Source organism: Aspergillus affinis (genome assembly GCF_023601865.1).
Source record: "Aspergillus affinis strain CMG 70 chromosome Unknown NODE_101_length_133790_cov_87_718023, whole genome shotgun sequence".
Classification (NCBI taxonomy): Eukaryota; Fungi; Ascomycota; class Eurotiomycetes; order Eurotiales; family Aspergillaceae; genus Aspergillus; species Aspergillus affinis.
The window spans coordinates 49,986-70,974 of record NW_026515882.1 but is presented as its reverse complement, the minus strand read 5'-3'; the positions used below and the strand labels follow the sequence as shown (position 1 = coordinate 70,974).

Here is a 20,989-nt window from a genome sequence, read left to right as displayed (position 1 = left end):
TTCGCCAGACCGAAGCCCAAACTCATCACATCGACAGGTTAGTCTTTCCTCCATCCTCAGTCAGTCTAGCTCGAGTCTTGACAGTCAAATGTCTAGCACCCAGCTGGTGAACCGTCACCTTGCCATCATCGTCTACGGTGGTTCTGACAGTAGCATTCGGAGCGAAGAGCAGCGCTTGTCCAACACCAAGACGCACAATTTTATCAAAAAGTGGCTCTGTTTCGTCTTCTTCGCTGTGGTCGTCATTCTCAACCTCGGACCCTGTCTTAGACGCGAAGCAATTATCGGAAGCGCCAGCGAGATGGTGACGAAGAACCCGCAGCCATTCCGGAGAGGTGAATCTGTGAACGATGGTAACAGAGCACAGATTCAACAGAGCAGTAGAAATGGTCGGTTCCTGGGTTGAGATAATGACCCGGACTCCTAGATGGCGCTGAAGTCTAACAACCATCAATAATGTATTTGTGAATGCGCTTGCTTCCGCGGATGAATTCATGTACTATGAGATCAATAGGGGTCAGACCAAATATGGTGATACTGAGGTGAAGGTAAGAGGAAAAATATGTTATGAATTCAAACCTTGTGAGCCTCATCTAACGCAACTACACGACCGACCGACTGATCCTGCTCTAGGAATATGCCTAAACAGATGTTGAATAGGCCACAAGCCGTATCCGGCGAGATGCAAGGGCAAGACAGATCAACAATGGTCAACCGACCAGGCTAATGTCATTAGCAAACATGTTGTGCAGAGCAGTAATCATAGGAGTTCTTACCACGGGATCCCAAACTGAGCCTCGCCTTTCGACCTTCTTGCTCTTCTTGCCACGACCACCGAACTCAATCTGAGGCTTCGACAGGAAGCTTTCCAATGTATCAAGGCGCTGCTTCAACGGCTCAATCTGCGCGCTGGTCAGATTTGACTCCAGGAGACGGCTCTTGAACTCCTCATAATTGAAACCCGCTCCAGTCTCCTGCTGCTCAGTGCGAAGCTCTCTCAAGATGCGCAGCACAGTGTGCATGTACAGCGGCATTGGGCCATCACCTTGACTGGCAGCCATAAGGTCAAGCATCCTCTGGGTATTGAGATCTGATTCGTCGATCTGAAGAGGTTCAACCTCAACGTTCTTGAGTCGCGAATAAGCGGCCTTTTATCAAGTCAGTTCCATATCACGGACAAGTGGATTTAAATTTACTCACCCCGACGGTTCGAAAGTTAGTTGGTGAGCAGAGAACTCTCACTTTGACATCAGGGTTCGATGACAAATACGCAGCCTCGCAGGGCGAGCCCATAGTATCGCCGATGAATGAATCATAGTGAAAGAGAAGGCCAGTCAACGGATGCTCAAGATGTCCAGCCTTGGAAGAAAGCAAACAATTTTCAAGCATGCAAGACAGAGTGTGACTCTTTCCAGAGCCCTGCGAGCCGCAGATGAAAGTGCTGGACGGGGAGGTCACATTGTAGAAAACTCTAGGGTCATTTGGGCTGCACATGCCTTCCGCCAGCTCGTCATTCTGAGATTCCATGATCGGAGTCAACCCTGCCAACAGGCCATACTGCTGCAACTTTGGAAACATTATCTTGCTTTGGCTCGACACATTGGAAGGGACATTCAGGGCACGACCTGCAACAATAGGAGCCAACGAAACCTCTTCACCTTCCTGTTCAGATCTCACCTGAGCCAGCAGATCAATGTGATCCTTAATTCCTTTTACGTCAAAGATGTGATCTTTGGAGACGGGGGAAATGGGAGTCAGAGGGAAAATGATCTCTTCTTGGGTGCCAGAAGCAGATGAGCGATCAGTCATTATCGGAATGACAAAGTCCTGAGGAGGATCCATGGTGGAGTGACTGGAGGAATATGAAAGCACTTGAAAGTTATTCAGTGCAGCTCCCACTGATCAATCGAATGGAATAGGTATCAGCAAGCACGCATGCACTGGCAACGACGAGAAGATGTGCACAGAGGAGAAAAAGGTAAAGAAGGAAATGCTAAGTGGACATGAAAAATTTTCTGACCTAATTGTGAATGAGCCGGTAAAAGAGCCCAGACCACGGTTATGAAATGACAAACATCGTGATTTTGTTGCTGGGTTTTGGTTCCAAAACGAGAAATCCCAAACAAACGACTCAGCCGCGCAACATCAACGGCTGGTAGCAACCAGGTGTCTATATCAACATTTCACCCATTGCATGTTGGACATGTCTATTCCGACTGACAGAAGCGTTGAGCCTCACTTTATATTATACTAGAGTGCTCGCTATATACTACTTACCGTAGGAAACTGATTGAGGCCCGACGCGTTCCAGGGACTGTGCTGGCGTATACAGGACTACGACGCAGTCATGACACACCCACAGGCGAGCTTCTGTGTCACGGCATTATGCTTTGAACAGGCTGGGTCCAGCAATTAGGATTCATCAGACTGTGACCTCCTGAAATCAGGGAACTTCCCGGTGCGGAGGAACGTTCTGGTTAGTTAGTATAGGATCGAGGGACCCTCCGGTAGGCATCCAGGAAGGTTCCTGGATGCTCTGCAGGCATTCCTGCCTGAGGCCAAGCCTCGGGCAGTATATAGAAGCTCTAGATCCTCCATCCTAGATAGCCTTTCCTCTCCATGGGAAAATTCTTGACTATGAGTCAGAAACAAACTTGTCTTTTACTAAGCTCCTTTGTAGACCGTCACACAGACCCGGCAAGGGGGTTGACGACATGCGGATGGCCAAAGAGTTGAATACCCTCTTAAAAGAGCTTGATCTGGACAAATAAACGATAAACATAAGATGCTCGATATTTGTAGGACCAAGGTCTATTATTATTATTTAATCAATTTTATTGTCCATACCGAGCCCCTGGGGCTATGATAGACCGTGTGTCGTCGGCCTGAGGCTAGGCCTCAGACCCCTATCAGTTCCTAGAGCTATCCCCTCGTTTTAAATACACTTTGTTCCTTTTCCTCGCCCCATATCGCCTTCTCGCGCAGAGCGTGCTTGCTCTCCTTCGGATTTTAGCAGGATGGGTATAGCCTAGGCGTGCTCAGGCTACCCTTCCTGTTAGCCTTCTCCAGCTCGTTCAGCTTTCTCTAGGGCTTCTAGGCCCCATTCATTGTCTCTCTCTTCTCTGTCTTGATCGTTCTGGTATTGACCTCCGGGAAGGGCCACGTCTGTATTAGCTAAAAAGTCCAGTAGGGCTTTAGTAGCTTTAAACTCCCCAAAGAGCCTGCTTTCCGGGTGATTTTCTTGTACAGAAGGCCTTGCTATTCCCGCTCTATCTAGAGCTGTATATAGCACCTCTCGTTGCCGTCGCCATTGCCTGCAGCTGACTAGTATGTAAGAGACTGTCTCCCTAGGAGCTTGGCAGTTTTGGCAGGTCTCTCTTTCCCGAAATCTTATGCGGTGTAGGTATGATCCGATAGCTGCATGTCCTACCTTCATCTGGAAGTATCGGCTAGTTAGACCCTTAGTAGCTGTTGCTGCTATAGGATCCAGTTGCCAGCCTCTTCCAGATGTATAGGTTCTCTGTATCGCTCGTGATCTCCGGTTAAGACTATTCTCTAGCCAGTGTTGTCTGTTTATTCTCAACGCCTCTGTATGGGTTCTGCGAGTAAATGCTTGTGAGATCTCTCTGCAGCCTGGTCCCGGTGCTTGCATTGCAGCTTGTCTTGCTGTTTGATCTGCCCTTTCGTTTCCTTCTATACCTGCGTGTCCTGGGGCCCATTGAATTATTTGATCTTGGCCCCTAGATAGCAGGTCCTGAGCGGCAGTGCGTATATCAGCAGCTATTGTCTGACCTGGTCCAGGTTCTGCATGTTTTAGCCTGCGTACAGCTGCTTGGGAGTCGAGTAATATTGTAATTGGTCCTTGGCTTCCCATCTTTCTCACTAGCTGTAGTCCCTGGTAGACTCCTAGAAGCTCTGCATCGAAGACTTCATATCCTTTTCCCATTAGGAATGTTTTTGTCTTCCAGCAGCCTTGCTGGGTTTGCCATGCTATTCCAGCTCCAATTTGCTCCATCATCTAGTCTAGATCCATCTGTCCAGATAATCTGAGCTGCCTGGGCTGCCTGGGTTACCTATAGTACTTCCGGACCAAACCAAGGTCTAAGCTAAGTATATAATATTTACATTTGGGCGAAGTGAAAGTAATACATAGTGCATAGAAAAGATAGATTTTGTCAGGTTAATAGAATTTTGATTAATTGAAAAGTAATCATACAGGCCTAATGATATAAATTATCTACCATGCATCCTCATGCATCAACTGCCTTTCAACCCATAGCATAGCCCTTTTCTATCTCTAACCCTCGCCTATAACATGAGTTTTGTCATATTTGAAGAGGTTATTTCCTCTGTCTAACGTTTTACTATCGTGCACTTTATTGTTGTCCGCCGAATAGTACTCAACATCTCTCCAGCGCGCAGGGCCTATAAGCTTGGGCACCAGCTCGCCGACCGTGGCTTTAGTCTGATCCCACTGTTCACTGTAACCCAGCTCATTTCCACCCATATTTATCAATTGCCTATAGACCGCGTTTGAGCGGATGTGGTAGACTTTAATATAGTCGTCCACGATCTTATTAGCGTCGAGGGGGGCGTGGAATTTCCCTCCATCCCGTAACATGTCGGTGACGGTAAACTGGAATAACTCGTCATCGTCATATGCAGCCCAATACGCGGACGGGTTGAAGGAGATATCCTCCCACCAGTGTGTCGCATACACAGCTTTGCGGCTGATAATGTACAGAGAAGTGCACCCCTTGAGGCCCTCGATGCCGGTACGGAACTCTCCCCGCATGTATCTGTATTGCTGCATGATTGCCGCACTGTAATCGGTTGGATCGTCCTCATCCTCGGGGGGTACCACGATCTTTTTCGAAAGATGTGGGAGCTCTTCATAGTAGAATCTGGCCCATGCCCTTCCCGGCCCCATCATCCGTTTTCCCAGAGCCGCCGTGGCTTTCGTTGTCCTGGTCACATTGCGCTCAATTCGGAGAAATCCTACACTGTGCTTGCTGCTGCTGCTGCTACTGCTATCGGCGATCTGAAGTCCGCACTTGCTCCTCGCAGAGACTTCGCCGAAAGCGAGTCATGTTAGTAGTAACCACAGTAGTCTCATGCTTGATACTGCTATCGGGCAATGGGGATAGTTGTACTGTATGTGGGGATAAGTAGGTGAACCTGAATGAGATAGTGGGAGTTGGTATAAATGCTGATTTAGTAGACCCACAGCAAGGTTTTAGATAGGTAGAAGGCATGCTATGTTCAATGCTAGAATGTATAGTAAACTTGAATTTGTCTATACTCAACCAGCCGAACTTATTATGGCTTCAGGCTAGCTGGGGTGTGAAAGACAAGAAAGAATCAAGACACGAAGACCGATTTTATCGTATATTCAATTTGAGATAGAAAGAAAATGCTCTCCGACGTGAATGGACCGCGGTATCCCTTCCTTAAATAAACAACGGCGGTTTCCACCTCATAAAAATCTCTGTCCAGTGCTAGGTATACCGCGTGGAAAGGTGGGCAGTAATTGAGTAGCCCTACGCCTAAGGTAGGTACACCCACATAGCACATTACACGCCCAATACTATACAATTATTAGGTAGCCGTATCAACACTGAGCCCACCTTTAAGGACCCTCCCCTTAGATCAATCAATCAATCAATCAATCAAAGTTCTATTAACCTGGTGGATCCTATCTTATGGAACGACAGGCTATGCAGGCGCTTTGCCGAATGAAGCAGAATCTCGAGCCCGTACGCCATATAAACCCAATGCAGTAGACAAAAGAGATCAAAAATAACACAACTAAACCGGCTGCCACACGCCTGCCGCGTTCCTACTGCGCCCCTAGACGCTGTTCTCTCCTTCCACTCCGTTCTATCTGTGGTATTCCAGTGGGATCCACTGTTCCTGTGTGTATCACGTAGCCAGTTGAGACTTCCTGGCTCTTAGTGTTCTATATAACCATCGTCTTCCTCATTTAGATCGAGTCCCTCTAGGAGAGTGCTGGGTTCCAAGGGCCCCTCGTCCTCATCGTCGTTGAAAGTAGCGAATTAAAACTGCTGGAGGAGGCCTGTTCGTTGCATGAATTCGGCGACGTAGCGTATCGCCTGCGGGTGATTCATGACTGCGTCGTAGTCTTGCATACGCCCACGCCGTCCCTCGATAGAGTCGAGGAGTTCCATCATTATTCTCCGACCAGCGAGGTGCAGCGAGCACTTTATAAGGACGTGTTTCGGCGTCTGGCCCTCCCCTTAGAGGGCCCTACTTATCCACCTTGCTAAAGAGAAAAAAAGTCTATCAACAGACACTAGCCCATACACCAAGCAAAAGATATGTGAAATAATATCTTCTATTCTTTTAACCACTATATAATGTGTTTTAGCTTTTATTAATTCCAGGAGACCAGGTCCCTTGTAATCCTGTATTATAAACTGGCGGTTTGTTCCCATAATCAGTAATTTATGATGTGAATCACGGTCGCCATATACAAGTGGCCAGCGGCGAACCCCGGGTGGCCCCGCATTGAATTTGTCGATTACCCTACTAGAAAGCTCCTCGATTGCCAATCTACGCCAATCGGTGATCTACGCATTGATAGAATACCGGTTAGCACTCAACCGATCACTTAACCAAGTCAGGAAATTACTTTCGATCATTGAATTCTTCTGGTTGCGAATTTTCTTGTTATTCTGAAGTTCAACAGATTGTAAAGATAGGGGCCTTATTTGTAGTAAGGAAGATTTATAATTCATTTAAATCCCTTCAATTGGCCATTCAAGATCAGGCAATTGTAGTCAGTTCAGGGGGCTTATATGAACTGCACTCTACCGGTAGAACGTATGTATAGACCTTAAACATTTTGTTCCGGAGTAGTGCTTGTCCCTTGGCGTGACTAGATCGTGGTAACTACCTAGATTATTGACATTAGTAATGACCCCAAAGTAATTTTTCTTTTTCCTAATCCGCTTAGTATCATATTCAGGGCCCCACTCTTATTGAGATGCATCATGCAGCCTGTGCCTTAGCCGTTAAGTGGGGGAGCGCTTAAACTTTCGGAGTTTACTGCCCACTCGTCCCAAGGTATCGGTACAATACAGTCAAGCCTCGCTATAAGCTACACGGTTATACAGGCTGCATGGCGGGCTGTTCGAAATGTGCCTTCTCTAAACATCTGAATCATTATATGGAAGCAATATCGTAGAGTATGGTCAATATAGAAGACTTCTGTAGTCTCAAAGTATTAAGTACTTAAAATTTACCAAAACCCAGACAATTGAAAAGCATTGTATCCCCACACATCTCCACCCTACTATCGAAAGCCACCTGAGATGAGCCAGAGTACTGATCTTGGGCGGAGAACTCACACAGATTTCCATGGTAGTAGTTGCCCCTAGACTGATCCATTTAGGTCGCCTCTCTAAAGGAATAATCTCCGACTGGATCCGTTCTCGGTATGGTGCCGGCTGATTGTCGGTCCCGGGGCTTCGTAGGGCTTATAGGACCACAGGATCTTGAGCTAGGGAATCTGTATAGTAGCCAGGATATGTGTGTGTACAGAGTATGTACAAGCGTTGCAAGCCTTATCACGTCGACCTCCACTTGTCTTACTTTCATTTCCACAGTTCTGAAATTTTCCTCTGTACAGCAAGCTTGTCTGAATTTGGCATTTCACCGGAGCAAAGCAAGGTACAAAACTTTGTTAACAAGCTCAATATCTATAAAATATTTGATTGGTATATTTAGCAGAGCCAACACACCTTTTCCAGAGCCTCTCTCGAGATTCGCAAACATACCACTCTCTTTTTCTTTGGACGCAATGGCGCCCCCGGCACTCTTTTAACTGTCTCTCGCTTTCTTCTTCATACTTTCTCGTGCAAATGATGCGTATTTTCCCGTGGGCGACCTTAGCCAGTTTACTACAGATGGAGTACGTCTTTACCGATTCCCACCGGTTTCTTTCCTCAAAGCATCTAACACTTCTCTAGGTCCCTACACCTATCCTCACCAGGTCCGTGATTGATGTTACCTCAGTGGGTGACCCGGTCGATAATGGGATTTTGGTGTTCCTGTCTCCAGATATGAAGACCAAACTGAAATCCACGATGGATACCGACTGCACGGCGGATATTGACTCAAAATGCTATAAAGAGGTCCTGGACGTCCTTGAGAGCCCAAGCCAGATTTCCAATCCCGCAGTCTGCACCAGCGCGGTCTAGAGCCACGCAACTCAATTTATCTATGTTCTGCTGCTATGTTAGTCGTCTCCTATATAATAGCCGACTTCCATAAGAAAGACAATGTGATCTCAGAACCAATCAAGGTCCACCCGGATCAATTGGAGGACTCTTTCGACCTGGAGACTGCTACTGCCATTATCTGGGTTACTGAAACCTTCAAGCCAGAGCAGACCATAGCACAGCCTGCAGAACAGGACAAGGCGACTGGACTGCCAGCCACGATTAGCCTTTGCGAGTGCCATCAACGGTGCGAGCAAGGGGGACCTGGGCATCGTGTTAGACTCGAAAGTCGCGGCGCATCTCCAGGCGTTGCTTTCTGGCTCGGAAAACACAATTGCGAGATGGGCGACGAATTTTTCTCTTCCTCCTCCCTCCAGACTCGCTCACTGGACATGACCAGCATCATCTGTGGCGCCGAGAATATCCTTGTTGACGGTATCGGTCGGGAGGGCTATCCTAACTGGCTTGTCATGAACCAAGGTCGTGTTCCGTCGACAAACGCGGAGCCTGTGGCAGGTCTGAATGCTGTCGTGTAGTGGGCACTGACCCAGGCCCATCGGCTGAACCCGACCATCAGCGCAACTCATCTCCATGCCTTGGCTGTCGGGGTCTTTGCATTGTCATGGATCTACTTCAACAACGGGGCCATCACAGCCAACAATGTGATTCCTCACGCATCGCTCCAAGGGGGCCCCACCGCCGCGTTGTGTCAAGCACAGACGGCGACTCAATTCAGCGCCGCGTGCGTGATCCAGCCATGAGCTCCCCAGTTCGCCTGCTCGATCGTCACTTCTTGCGACGCCCAGAACACAATCACTACCACTCACACTTCTACGATGACCGGCTCCGATGCCTATCCAACAGGTTCTGTTTCCCGGTAATAACTTTTGTCCCCGACTACAGAGTCGCATCCGTGATGGCATGAGATGCTATGCTTTCCAATTTCTCATAGGTCTCTTCAAATTCTCGTTCAGGCGTAGAGTTTTTCGTAACTGCCGCACCTGCTCGCAGCCACTGCCGCTTCTCGTCCTGAAAAACTGTGCGAAGGACAAGTGCAGAATCAAAAAAGTCCAACTCCAGGTCAAACATCACAAATGCACCAAAGTAGAGGTCCCTTAGGCAAGGTTCGAGGCCTTGCACTATATCATCGCGCAGCTCTGCTAGTAGCGACGGCGACGTCACAGACCCCAGCATATGGGCAAGTACATCCCACCCATCCTGATCGGGCAGCAGGCGTCCGGACACAAGAGAGATATGGTGGACATTTCCACGGTCAATGACAGACATTAAGATCCTCAATCCGCGTACTGCCTGGGATGCATGAGACTCCAAGCTGCCCGTTGAAGCCTCTTATCACCGTCAGGTGCTCCATGACTTCTTTGGGGTCGCCCAACAGCTTCTTCTGACTCGCACAAAGATCGGCTTCATTGGCTGTGCATGTTCCAGCTACCACTTCAGTTGATGCATTTCCGTCTTGAACAGCGAGTAGCACTTCCGGGCTGAATCCAGTTGCCTGGAGACCCATATGGTTGAAAGAAAAAGTCCGAGCCGGAGTATTCGGCAGGCGACTACGGCGGAGAGTAGCCAGCATGTCAACCCGGAACGGAACGCTGATCTCTCGGGACAGGACTGCATTGTTGTAAAGACCTTTCCGGATGTCAGATATTGCTTTCCCGACTCGAGACATATATTTCTCCAAGTTCGTTCGTAAGTCGATGCTTTGGCAAGATGATTCGGCATTGCCGGCGGCAGACAAGTTGGGGTGCTTCTGTATCGAGTTGCAAATTGCCTTGGTTTCCTCCTCGTCATACCCCAACACATCGATTCTGTCCTTGTGTAGAGAAATTTGGATTTTGGGAATCATCAAGCTCAGAAGAGGCCATTTGCCGGGCTTGTATGCCTCCCCTCTGACATGGGCACCGTACTCGAAACCCACTTGGCCAAAGACCTTCGCGTGAGATGCATTGTTTGAAATGAGCTTCCTGGTGATGCTGCTGAGTGATTCGCTCACAGCAAACGATTCCGTATCCTTATTATCATAGGAAGTGGTCGCTTCATGTCCGGTGGGATCGATTTGCAAAGCTGTGTGGCTACCAAGCCGATATACCAGGTATCTCGATACTCGTATATAGAGTAATGCTCGTGTTCCTGATCCGCTATTACGGCAATAGCTGTCTCCAGAGCATTCTCTGCGGCAGAAAGCGTAAACTGTCTCAGAATATTCGGCATTTTGGGCAGGCAAGAAAGAAGGGAAAAACAAATGAATAGGTGCTGTAGCTCATATCATGTGCCAGTTCCAATGTGTAAGTCTGAGCGGGCTATCTCTGAAGATTTAAACATTCCATTCTAGGGATGTCCCACTCATTGATACTAGGTAAAAAGACCGGACCAGGAAAATTCTGACAATGCAGAAACCAATAACAACTCTTACGTCAAAGATTGCTTGAAGTTGTCAATTTTTAGAGGTGATCCTTTCCTCTGGCGGTAAGGAAAAAAGATTGTATATCTTGCGTATACATTAATCTACAGTAGGGTATAGGCAAGGATGTGTCACATAAAAGGGGATGAAAGATTGATTGAGACATTGTATTGGATGAGTGAGTGATTGATCGTAGCCACTAGATAGAATTGTTTAATTCAGGGACCTATCTTATGAGGAGGCTACATGCTTAATAGCTATTTTCACCCGCCACTCACCATGCAGACCAAGGCGATGCATAATGATCCTTTGGATGTGTCTTACCATGCCATCGATAAGGTTTTCATGCAATTGAAAAACATTCCTCTACATTCCTCCCCACCGCCGATTGCAATTCTATGTAAGAAAAGACCAGCTCTGCACAAGAAGCCTGCTAAAATTGCATTCTTGCTGCTATCCTTTTATTCCATGCTCACATAGCTATCTACAGTACGATTGAGAAAGTTACTTCTCTAGAACGGCCGAACTAGAGCGCATGTCTTTGGATTGGATATCAGAATGAATCAGAGGCATAATGACCCTTGCATGCATATGATATTCGTATAGACACTTGCAATTGTTGCAAAGTGATCAATTCAAATCTTCGTGCAGACCGACTGTGAGTATTTGACAGCACATCACGCATAGCCATCAATGGCAAAGGGCGAAGACTTCTGGAAGGAAGAGCTTGCGCCCTTCCAAACATCATCATGTTTTCCTGTTATCTCAACAATTTCTTCTGGGAGTAATGACCATGAGATAATCAATACAAATTTTCAGCTGCCTCACAATGATGCGTTGGACAATACACTGGCATCCAAGCTTCAACTTGCATGGGCTTTTGTCATCTCTCAGTATACAATGTCGCTGGAGGTCATATTTGGCTTTGCTGCATCTGGTCGAGACGTGTCGCTTGGAGAGACATATAGCAGTACCAGCCAAGCAATGTCGATTGTTCCATTCGGTGTTCAACTCAAGTCTAAAGTGACGGTAATGGATGCTTTAGCGGCTGTGCAACAACGCTCAACCAGGATAGCGACCTTCGCCAACTACAGTCTGCCAGCTCAGTGATGCGTGCAAGGCTGCATGTCAGTTTCACAACCTCCTGATCCTTCAGTCCGAGGCCGATAAACGCTTCAATCATCTACCCCCATTTTCTACCTATTCTACCTGTCAGCGAGGAATAGCTTTCAATACCTACCCATTGACAGTGGTTTGTACACCAGAATCAACAAGCTAAAATATCACAACATCGAAGTTCTCTTTGATCCAAATTGCATTTCTCACACAGAAATATCTTGGTTCGTTAGCCAATTTCAGCACTTGGTTGGTCAGGTGTTTCTGTTCCCTTCAGCTACACTGGACTCTATCCTGGCTGTAAGCTCGGGTCAGCTAGAGCAAGCTGGAATGAGTCGGTATCATCGGGCATGCGCGTGACTCTACACGAGTTGATTGATCAGCGATCAGTCGATCGTTCCGACAAAGCTGCCGTGGCCTGAGACGGAAACCAACAATATCAAGAGCTTGAGTGGCTCTCTCGGTCCCTCGCGCTCCTATTGCGGAGGAAGTACCACATCAGACCGGGCAGTTATGTTCCTGTCTATGCCACAAAGTCGAAATGGACACTTGTTGCGGTGATGGCTATCTTGAGGACTGGAGGGGCGTTCGTACTTCTAGCCTATCCACAACAAAGCCATAGACTGGCTGTTCTGGTCCAAACTGTCAAGGCTACTGTCGTAATTACAACAACCGCGGATGAAGTCAATTTCCCGGAACTCCATATCAGCTGGCTCACTTTGACAAACGGTACCCAAGATCTGATCAACACATGCGACGACTCGCTCGAGATGACGGCATCTCCTAATGATCCGGCGTATATCATGTTCACATCTGGCTCGACTGGGAAGCCGAAAGGAATTGTCATACCTCACACTGCTATTGCTACCAATGCAGTAATTGCTGGTAAGAAACTTCTCTACAATGAAGAGTCGCGCATCTTTCATTTTGCGTCTTATGCCTTCGACGTGAGCATCTCAGAGATTTTCTACACATTAGTCCATGGAGGATGTGTCTTGATACCCAAGGAGTCCGAAATGCACGATAACTTGCCACAAGTGGTCTCCACATACGGCGCAAACAAGATGGCAATCTCACCATCCTTATTGCGTTCCCTAAGTCCTCATAATCTTCCGTCGATGAAAAGTATTACAGTGGGAGGCGAAGCACCGCAGCTCCCCGAAATTGAGTTGTGGTCAGAACATGTCGTGATCAATTCCTATGGTCCTGCTGAGTATGCTGTACAGACCACGGCTAATTTTGGGATCAAACCCAGTGACGAGCCCATGAATATTGGGCGGTCTCATATCGCAGCCTGCTGGATTGTATCGAAGGATGACACGGAGAAACAAGTACCTATTGGTGCTATTGGGGAGCTCTTAATCGAAGGCCCTATAGTTGGGATGGGATACCTCGACGATCCTGAAAGAACTTCAAAAGCGTTTATCGAGGCACCAAGCTGGCTCAAGTCTTTAAGAGGAGTAGAGAGACTGAAATGCTACAGAACTGGAGATCTGGTGAGATACAGCTCAAGTGGAGATGGGCCACTCGTCTTCATGGGACGGAAGGGTAATCAGGTATGGGCTTGCATTCCCTCCGCGGTATCTAACTTTCTCATCCTAAGATTCATTCAGGTCAAGCTACGTGGGCAACGGATAGAACTCGGCGAGGTTGAATTCCAGGTTCGCCGACTGTTCGAATCCGCTAAAGATGTCGCTGTGGACGTTGTCAATCCAGGGAAATCACATTATTTTCTCTTGACAGCATTAATAGACACTGGTGCTAGCTCAGGGGCTGTCACTGGTGTGAAAGTTCCTGTTAGGGACCTTTTTGCCTCGCCAAACCAGGAGTTCCTCTCCCGGGTCGCAGAAGTGGAGGCAATCTTCAAGATGAGCTTCCATAATTCATGATTCCAGGCATCTTCTTACCTCTCCGTTACATGCCCCAAACCGCGACTGGTAAAATAGACCGGCGAACCTTGAGAGAGAAGGCTGAGACCCTTTCACGTCATGCTCTTCAGTCGTACCGGACACAAAGCCAAGAGAAGCAGATGCCACGGGGATACCGAGAATCGACTTTGCAGGAACTTGTCGCGGATACTTGAAGATCGATGTGGACGATGTCGGTAAGAATGACCACTTCTTTTACCTTGGTGGAGACTCAATTAGTGCTATGAGACTTTGTGGAGGTGCTAGACTAAAGGGCCCGTCACTTGCCGTTGCTGATATATTCAATCATCCGCAACTCGATGAGCTTGCTGCCACAATAGGCGAGAGTGACACAACAGAAAGAGACGGAATACGGCCCTTTTCCCTTCTCGATGGGGATCGCGATAAGCTCATCAAGCTTGGCTTACCGTTGTCCAAGCCAACCCGATTTTGCGCACTCGATTGATCCACGACTCTGCCCTCGGGACATTCAGGCTTTCCAACGAGTCTCTGCCGATTGGAGGGACGCCGACAAGCTATCTTCTGATCTATCCATTCATTTAGGAGGTTCCTTGATCTCATATGGCTTCCAACAGATCGAAAACGGGCCAACGAGTTTTCAAATTCAGGCGCATCATGCTCTATAGGATGCTTTGTCGATGCGGTTGATCTTGCGGCAACTTACCTGCGCGTACAAAGACCAAATGCTTGCACCCCGGCCTTTTAATACCATGGCTAGATACGTATCTAGCATTGATCTTGAGAAGGCAAAGTCATTCTGGGTGAAGGAACTCGCCGACTGTGTCGCTCCGGCCTTTCCAAGGCGCTCGCACCACACCACAGGAAACGGGTCCATGGGGAATCTGTCGTACACATTTGAATTTAATCACAATCGCAATTTGAAGAATTCAACAATGTCCACAATTATCAAACTTACCTGGGGACTTACAGTCTCACAATATCATGGTTCGCAGGAGGTTGTTTTTGGAAATGTCAGCTATGGAAGGGCCGCGCCAGTCCCTGGAATCGAGCACTTGACTAGTCCTATTCTTGTCACGGCACCAGTACGCATCACAATCGATGAAGAGCAAGCCGTTCAGGATGCATTAGAGAGTGTCCAGGTGAAGATGACGAAAACGATCCCCTATGAGCAGGTTGGTCTGCATAACATTCAACAATGGACGCCCGGCCCCGCTAGCGACGCCCAAAATCTCCTGGTTATTCAAACAGGAGATGAAAATAATGCCTCGACTCTGGAACAGGGAGCTTTATACACCCTATCATCAGATACGGTTGAAAATACCCGCAATGGTACCTATCCTCTCACTATTATGTGCACCCCTGAATCTACAGGAGCGAAGCTCTCCACGATTTTCGACACCGAAGTGCTTGGTAATCAAATTGCGGAACGCATCATGCATCAATTCAAGCATAACATGGAATCATTAAACAATGGATGGTGACAGAAGGTCAAAAAGCTCAAGTCTCTTAACTCTCGGGATGCCGAAGAACTGCAAAGTTGGAATGGTGCCATACCCGAGCCCGTTCATAAATGTCTGCATGACCTCGTTACTACACAAGCTGTTAATTTTCCAACTTTCGAGGCCGTATGCTCCTGGGATGGTAGCCTCACGTACTCTGAATTGGGTCAGCTATCCTCTGGGTTGGCTGCACAATTGTCAAAACGCGACATTGGCCCTGGTGTTGTAGTTGCCGTGTATATCCCAAGATCGTTATTGCTCCCTGTTGTCCTAGTGAGCGTCCTCAAAACCGGTGCGGCATTCTTAATTCTCGATGTCGAGCAGTCTCAAGAAAGATTTCATTCTCTGTGTGTGAAGGCACAGGCTTCGCTGGCTGTGTGTCTGAGCTCTGATGCTCCTTTTACATCGCGCCTCTGGCATCATTGCATCGATCCGACTCCGTCAGCGCATCGCAAACCTCGAACTATGCGTTTACGAGAAGAACGACGATATCGGAGGAACGTGGTTAGGGAATCAGTATCCCGGGTGTGCGTGTGGTACTTCATGCCTAATTAGCATTGCCTTCTACTTTCAATTACGATAGGTGACTAATAGATTCGTTATTCGCATGTCGGCACCTTAGATCACACATACCAAGCGACCTTCGAGCCAAACAAAGAATAGTCGACGTTCTACGCCGGTGCCCTCGAGATACACGCGTACTCGTAGCGAGTAATGCACAAGTACGGATGCATGAAGTATGTAACACTCAAGTAGCAGGTAGTCAAGGCAGCGAGGGATGGGGAGGAGAGCAGGTGGCATTTACAAGTGGGCATGGCTGTTTCCCCCATAAGAAGTTAAAGCTGACGTATGTCTATATTTCTCCCCCAGATCAAGGATCGGGCCAATGGCTCAGTCTACTCGGATCAATGCAACATCCTGATATCTGCCACCGGCGCCTTAAATGCTTGGAAGTGGCCAGATATTCCGGGCCTTGCTGACTTCCAGGGGAAGTTGATGCACAGTGCAAGGTGGGACGAAGGGTATGACTATACCGTGAGTTTTCCGTGTCCGTGTCCAAGTCCATATCGCTTCGTGTCTCATCCTTGATCCATGTATCGTAACTCAGTTGACAACATGACATGACATCGCAGGGCAAACGAGTAGCGGTGATAGGCAACAGATCCAGTGGAATCCAAATCGTGCCGGCAATATTGCCAAAAGTAGCAAACCTCGACCATTACATTAAAGATTGGACGTGAATTGCGCCCACCTTCGCTCGTGATGAGGTTGATAAGCGTGGGACTGAGATTAGAAACTGTAAGTTCCTCCTCAGTTCCAGTCGGGGAAGGAGTCAGCCACATTAACTTTCGGGTTTCCGGGGGGCTTTTAAGTTTCTTTTACTCGGGGGGAAATAGACACGTTTTGGCAGGATCATCAGGTCTATCAGCGCTTTAGGAAGCGTGGGTATATTCTTACCGAGACGATGTACTCGCAGATTCGTAGTGTTGTCTAACACTTGGGATACTCCAGGTATTGAACATGAACTCCAATCTGTTCACAACGTGACGAGAATCGGAACTCCGGAGCAGGTCGAAGCTCGAGATGTCATTGCGAAGAGCATGCAAAAACGGTTGGCCCGAAAGCCCGAGCTATTCGATAAACTCCTCCCCTCTTTTCCACCTTTTTGCCGCCGTATCACCCCCGGACCCAGATACCTTGAAGCTCTGACAGACGAGAATGTTGACGTAATAACAACCAATATCGTCAAAGTCAAAACAGATGGCATCGTCACTGCTGACAGTGCCCTTCACCGTACCGATGTCCTTGTCTGCGCGACGGGCTTTGATACCTCGTTCACGCTTCGATTCCCTGTCCTGGGGCGTGGCGGCCTCTCATTGTCAGAGCGCTGGGAAAAGACGCCCGAAACATACCTCTCCGTAGCGGTGGACGATTTCCCGAATTACTTCATCTGTTTCGGACCTAATTCCGCATTAGGAGAAGGCAACCTGCTGATTGTAATCGAGAAGTCGACTGACTACATCATCGCCTGCGTGGAGAAGATGCAGAGAGATAACATCCTGACCATGCGTCCCAGGAAGGAGGCCGTGGGCCTGTTTACCAAGTATTGCGATCAGCATTTCTCCCGAACGATGTTCGGCCAAGGATGTAGGAGCTGGTATAGAGGGGGGACCAAGCAGGGGAGGGTGACAGGGTTATGGCCTGGTAGGGCACCGCAGCTGGAGTTAACTTTGAGTCGGCTAATAAACTTAGGCTCCTCTCTCCATGCAATGAAAGTGCTGGGTCATCCCCGGTGGGAGGATTTCGCCTACGAATATGTCAACGACAATCCCAATGGATGGCTTGGGGATGGACGCACGCTGAATGAGAAGAACAAGGCCATTGACGTAGCTTATCTCAATGACGAACAGATTGACTTCCCACCGGCTGTGGTTGAAGGTTAGGCAGCGTTATGACATGTCATGGACATGGAGAGTACTGGGTTGACAGGAATTCCCCCTCCTGAGGCTTGATGGACCGTGGATCGCAGACCCGATTCGGTATTCAGCTCCGGATTGTTGTTCACATGGGGGTTCAGGTGTATGTCAGAGAGTACTGCAGAAGTGATAGTTAAAGAAGACATACTTCCGGGATGACAAATGCTAGGCGGGCAAAGCCGGTTCGCGGCGAGAGCAAACCGGCTAGGCAAAGTCTCCAAAGTCTCCGCGGATCGACGGTCGATCCAAAGTCCCCATTGTTCCTTCACGCCCTGCACCCAACTTTTGGGCGGCTTTGCCACCGGTGCCAGAACCAGATCGTTTAATGCCGGCCTCTGTTGTCCCCTCGCCCTTGTCCACTTAGCCCCAGAATTCTCCCCGGTGAAATGTCTGTCACGTTCGCTAGATATGCCTGCTCCCCATCATGAAGTCTGATCTGTCGTCTAAGAACACCTGCGATATTTGTTCCCGCAATTTTACTCGAGTCGATCATCTCAAGCGGCATCAATTGCGTCGTATGGCCTCCCCAAACCCACTGTTTTCTTATTGGCAGCCTGATTAATTGCCTGCGGTCATCTTTTCCCCCCTTTCTCCCCGTTCACGGCATGCGCTGACCGTCGGATCCCCTTTCCCGACCATTGAACATTTTTCTTTTCGTTTTTAAATTGATTCCTCACTCACTAACCCGATCAATTGCCTCGGTCGGCAGATTCCGGTGTTAAGCCCTACTCATGCGTCTTCTGCAGTGAATCCTTTGCTCGATGGTGAGTTCGAATGGCTTCTTTGTCTTTGTCCATGGTCGCACTGCTTCCGAACCTTTTTCCCGTCCCCCCTGTCCGGTCAAACAACTTGGTGGCTGACTATTTTCCACCTTCTCAATTGCCAGTGATAACCTTCGCGACCATTATACGGATTGCAACCATCGCGGCGACCGAAGAATCCCGGAGACGGGCCAGAGAGGCAGACGCCGTCATGCTTGCGAATCGGCAAGTCCCCCGACCGTCTGGCGCAACAATCGAACCCTCCTAACGCATGAACCCTCGATTAGTGTACTTCTATGAAACTGCGATGCGATGGAATGAGTCCATGCGGGTCCTGTACGAAACGCGGTTACCAATGCAACAATGAACGCAAAGATCACAAAGCATCCCGCGGCCTCGGGACGAGCGCGGCACACCGCCAGAACGACAATGTCCGGTCGACGACTCAGCAGCCCATACCTTTAGATCCAGTGATACCGCATGAGGAAAAGGACCACCAACCGCCATCGGATCGGGGCTCGATCAGGTTTCTCCTAAATGGTGGTACCGACAGTTTCACGGAGAGGTTCATGCTTCCGCCGCGGGGTGACCGAGCTCGTGGCCTTGAGTATCATACGCAAAGGGAGCTAGAGGCAAGTCAAGGCTCGATGATAAGCTATCCCGGCTTGAAGGCCGAGCCGCCAGTATTCTTGGATTCCGACCCCGCGACGCTCTCGTTCTCCCGGGATAATTTCCTTGAATTCTTCAACGGGCCGTTTGGCGCTCCGAATAAATCGATGGAAGACCTCTATGCCGACGAGATTCCTTTCCAGGTGGTGATGCCTCCGATGCAGGACCCCCGATTTGCGTCACTCGGACACGAACCCCTGCATGAACCGGAACGACCGTTCGCGATGGAATTAATCCGTGCCATTCATACCAAAGCCTACACCGTTGCGCTGGATCCTAAAACGCAGCAAGAAATCGCTGCTGGGGCGAACTACTTGCTGACAACAGCGCGGATCCGTAAATTCGTTTCCATGTATTTCAAGTTCTGGCAACCCAGCTGCTCCATGCTCCATCAACCGTCCTTTGATCCGGAAATCGTTTCCCTGCCATTACTCATTGCTGTAGTTTTCATGGGAGCCATGTACTCGGATGATGCGACAGAACTCCACTTTGCCAGGCGTCTGGTGGACTTCGCAGAGCTCGTGGTATTTTCTAGTGACATCTATTCTTGCGAGAACGAGATTGGCTTGGCGTTCGGTGGACGTCGCAACACGGAAATCGACGCAAATGACTGGTCCATGTTCCAGAACTTCCAGGCCGGGTTCATCATTGTGGTTGCGCAGTACTGGGGTGGAACCCGGGTATCACGAAACCGCGCCATGGAAAACCGGTTCAGCGAGGTCATCAAAGTATGTCGTTCTGACGGGAGTGGAGAATATCGATCGCTGATGAACAACAGGTTGCACGCAGGATTGGTCTTCCTAAATCTCGGCATCAGCTAGAAGAACGCACGCACGAGGGCCTGTGGATCCAGAAAGAGTGCCGAATTCGGTAGGTGCCCTTTGGATGGACAGTCTGCTCAACTCCCGACTAACGGCTATAGCTCCATGTCGTACATCTCGCTCCTCGACTGCGCCTTTGTATTCTACCAAAACTACCCCTGCCGGTTATCCCACACCGAGATGGAGAGCGACTTCCCCTGCGCCGAGGCCGTCTTCGCCTCGGGGCATCCATTCCAAGAGCCCAAGTTCCAGCTTATGCGGGAGTTTAACATAAGCGACACCTTCCAAAGCCTCTTCCACGAGCACAGCAGCAAGACTTCGTCGCCATCGGGATTCAGCATGTCTGGTGTTAATATGCTATCAGGCCTCACTTTCCTCGACATGTTCATTCTCATCCACAGTAAGTCCTTGTCTCACAATTCATAAAAGAAAGCTCCTGTTCCTAACAACCCCAGTGCTCTACGCCTTCACAAACACACACGTGACGCTTCTCTCCACGCTGCTCCGCAGATCTCGGGTTCCAATTCCGCAAGCTGCTCGCGACCCTGCGACCGGCAAACGCCGTCAATCCGCAATCCCAGAGGACTCGACTCTGTCTGCTATCCGCATCGCGTTGAAGAAGTGGCATGAATGCTGGATGGCGCTCAGCAGCACCATTTCTCAAGAAGAGTGGGCGTCCATGGGCTTCTACCGCAATGCTTATAACTTCTGGCTCGTTGCTGGGCTCCTGATTAACCACAAAGAGAGCGTTGATGTGGTTATGCAGATGGAGGTCAAGTGTGAGGATAAGTTGCAGAAGTTGAGTGTTTTATTACAAGATGAGAATGATTGAAGCTACGAATATTTTGCTGCTGCAACCTTTTTCCGAGCTGCAAATTTACTACAAACTCCGAATTGATGGGTCATCAGGTCGAAGCGTATAGCTTTGACAGCCCTCCCGCTGCCAACATGGCTTCCAGCAGGCGAACACGATTCCATGCCACCTCTATGGACAGGGAGGCAGAATTTTGCAGGTCCGACTGCAAACCCTCTACATCGCTTCTGGGTAACCGCCTAGTTCTTAAAGACCAAGTTATCACCCGTGCCCGAGTCCCA

General features: G+C 48.9%; 5 protein-coding genes across 5 annotated transcripts; 2 read left to right on the top strand and 3 right to left on the bottom strand.

The window, feature by feature from the left end:
- Positions 1–25: 25 nt before the first annotated feature.
- KD926_000062 (uncharacterized protein) lies at positions 26–1,842 on the bottom strand (the record flags this gene model as incomplete). The annotated part of the gene is made up of 4 exons (XM_053103981.1): positions 26–499; positions 580–723; positions 777–1,148; positions 1,201–1,842. 4 exons carry the CDS (start codon positions 1,840–1,842, stop codon positions 26–28), a joined length of 1,632 nt encoding a protein of 543 aa, XP_052952702.1.
- Positions 1,843–4,297: 2,455 nt separating this feature from the next.
- Positions 4,298–5,255, bottom strand: KD926_000061 (uncharacterized protein; the record flags this gene model as incomplete). The annotated part of the gene is made up of 2 exons (XM_053103980.1): positions 4,298–5,070; positions 5,228–5,255. 2 exons carry the CDS (start codon positions 5,253–5,255, stop codon positions 4,298–4,300), a joined length of 801 nt encoding a protein of 266 aa, XP_052952701.1.
- Positions 5,256–8,257: 3,002 nt separating this feature from the next.
- On the top strand, positions 8,258–8,779 carry KD926_000060 (uncharacterized protein; the record flags this gene model as incomplete). The annotated part of the gene is made up of 1 exon (XM_053103979.1): positions 8,258–8,779. One exon carries the CDS (start codon positions 8,258–8,260, stop codon positions 8,777–8,779), a length of 522 nt encoding a protein of 173 aa, XP_052952700.1.
- Positions 8,780–9,140: 361 nt separating this feature from the next.
- On the bottom strand, positions 9,141–10,472 carry KD926_000059 (uncharacterized protein; the record flags this gene model as incomplete). Its single annotated transcript, XM_053103978.1, has 3 exons — positions 9,141–9,461; positions 9,529–10,225; positions 10,351–10,472. 3 exons carry the CDS (start codon positions 10,470–10,472, stop codon positions 9,141–9,143), a joined length of 1,140 nt encoding a protein of 379 aa, XP_052952699.1.
- Positions 10,473–11,355: 883 nt separating this feature from the next.
- KD926_000058 (uncharacterized protein) lies at positions 11,356–20,726 on the top strand (the record flags this gene model as incomplete). Its single annotated transcript, XM_053103977.1, has 14 exons — positions 11,356–11,691; positions 12,225–13,334; positions 13,392–13,560; positions 13,778–14,114; positions 14,425–15,070; positions 15,152–15,682; positions 16,037–16,214; positions 16,679–17,314; positions 17,420–17,605; positions 18,530–18,633; positions 18,692–19,801; positions 19,852–19,943; positions 19,996–20,294; positions 20,350–20,726. The coding sequence occupies 14 exons, from the start codon at positions 11,356–11,358 to the stop codon at positions 20,724–20,726; spliced, it is 6,111 nt and encodes a 2,036-aa protein (XP_052952698.1).
- Positions 20,727–20,989: the final 263 nt, after the last annotated feature.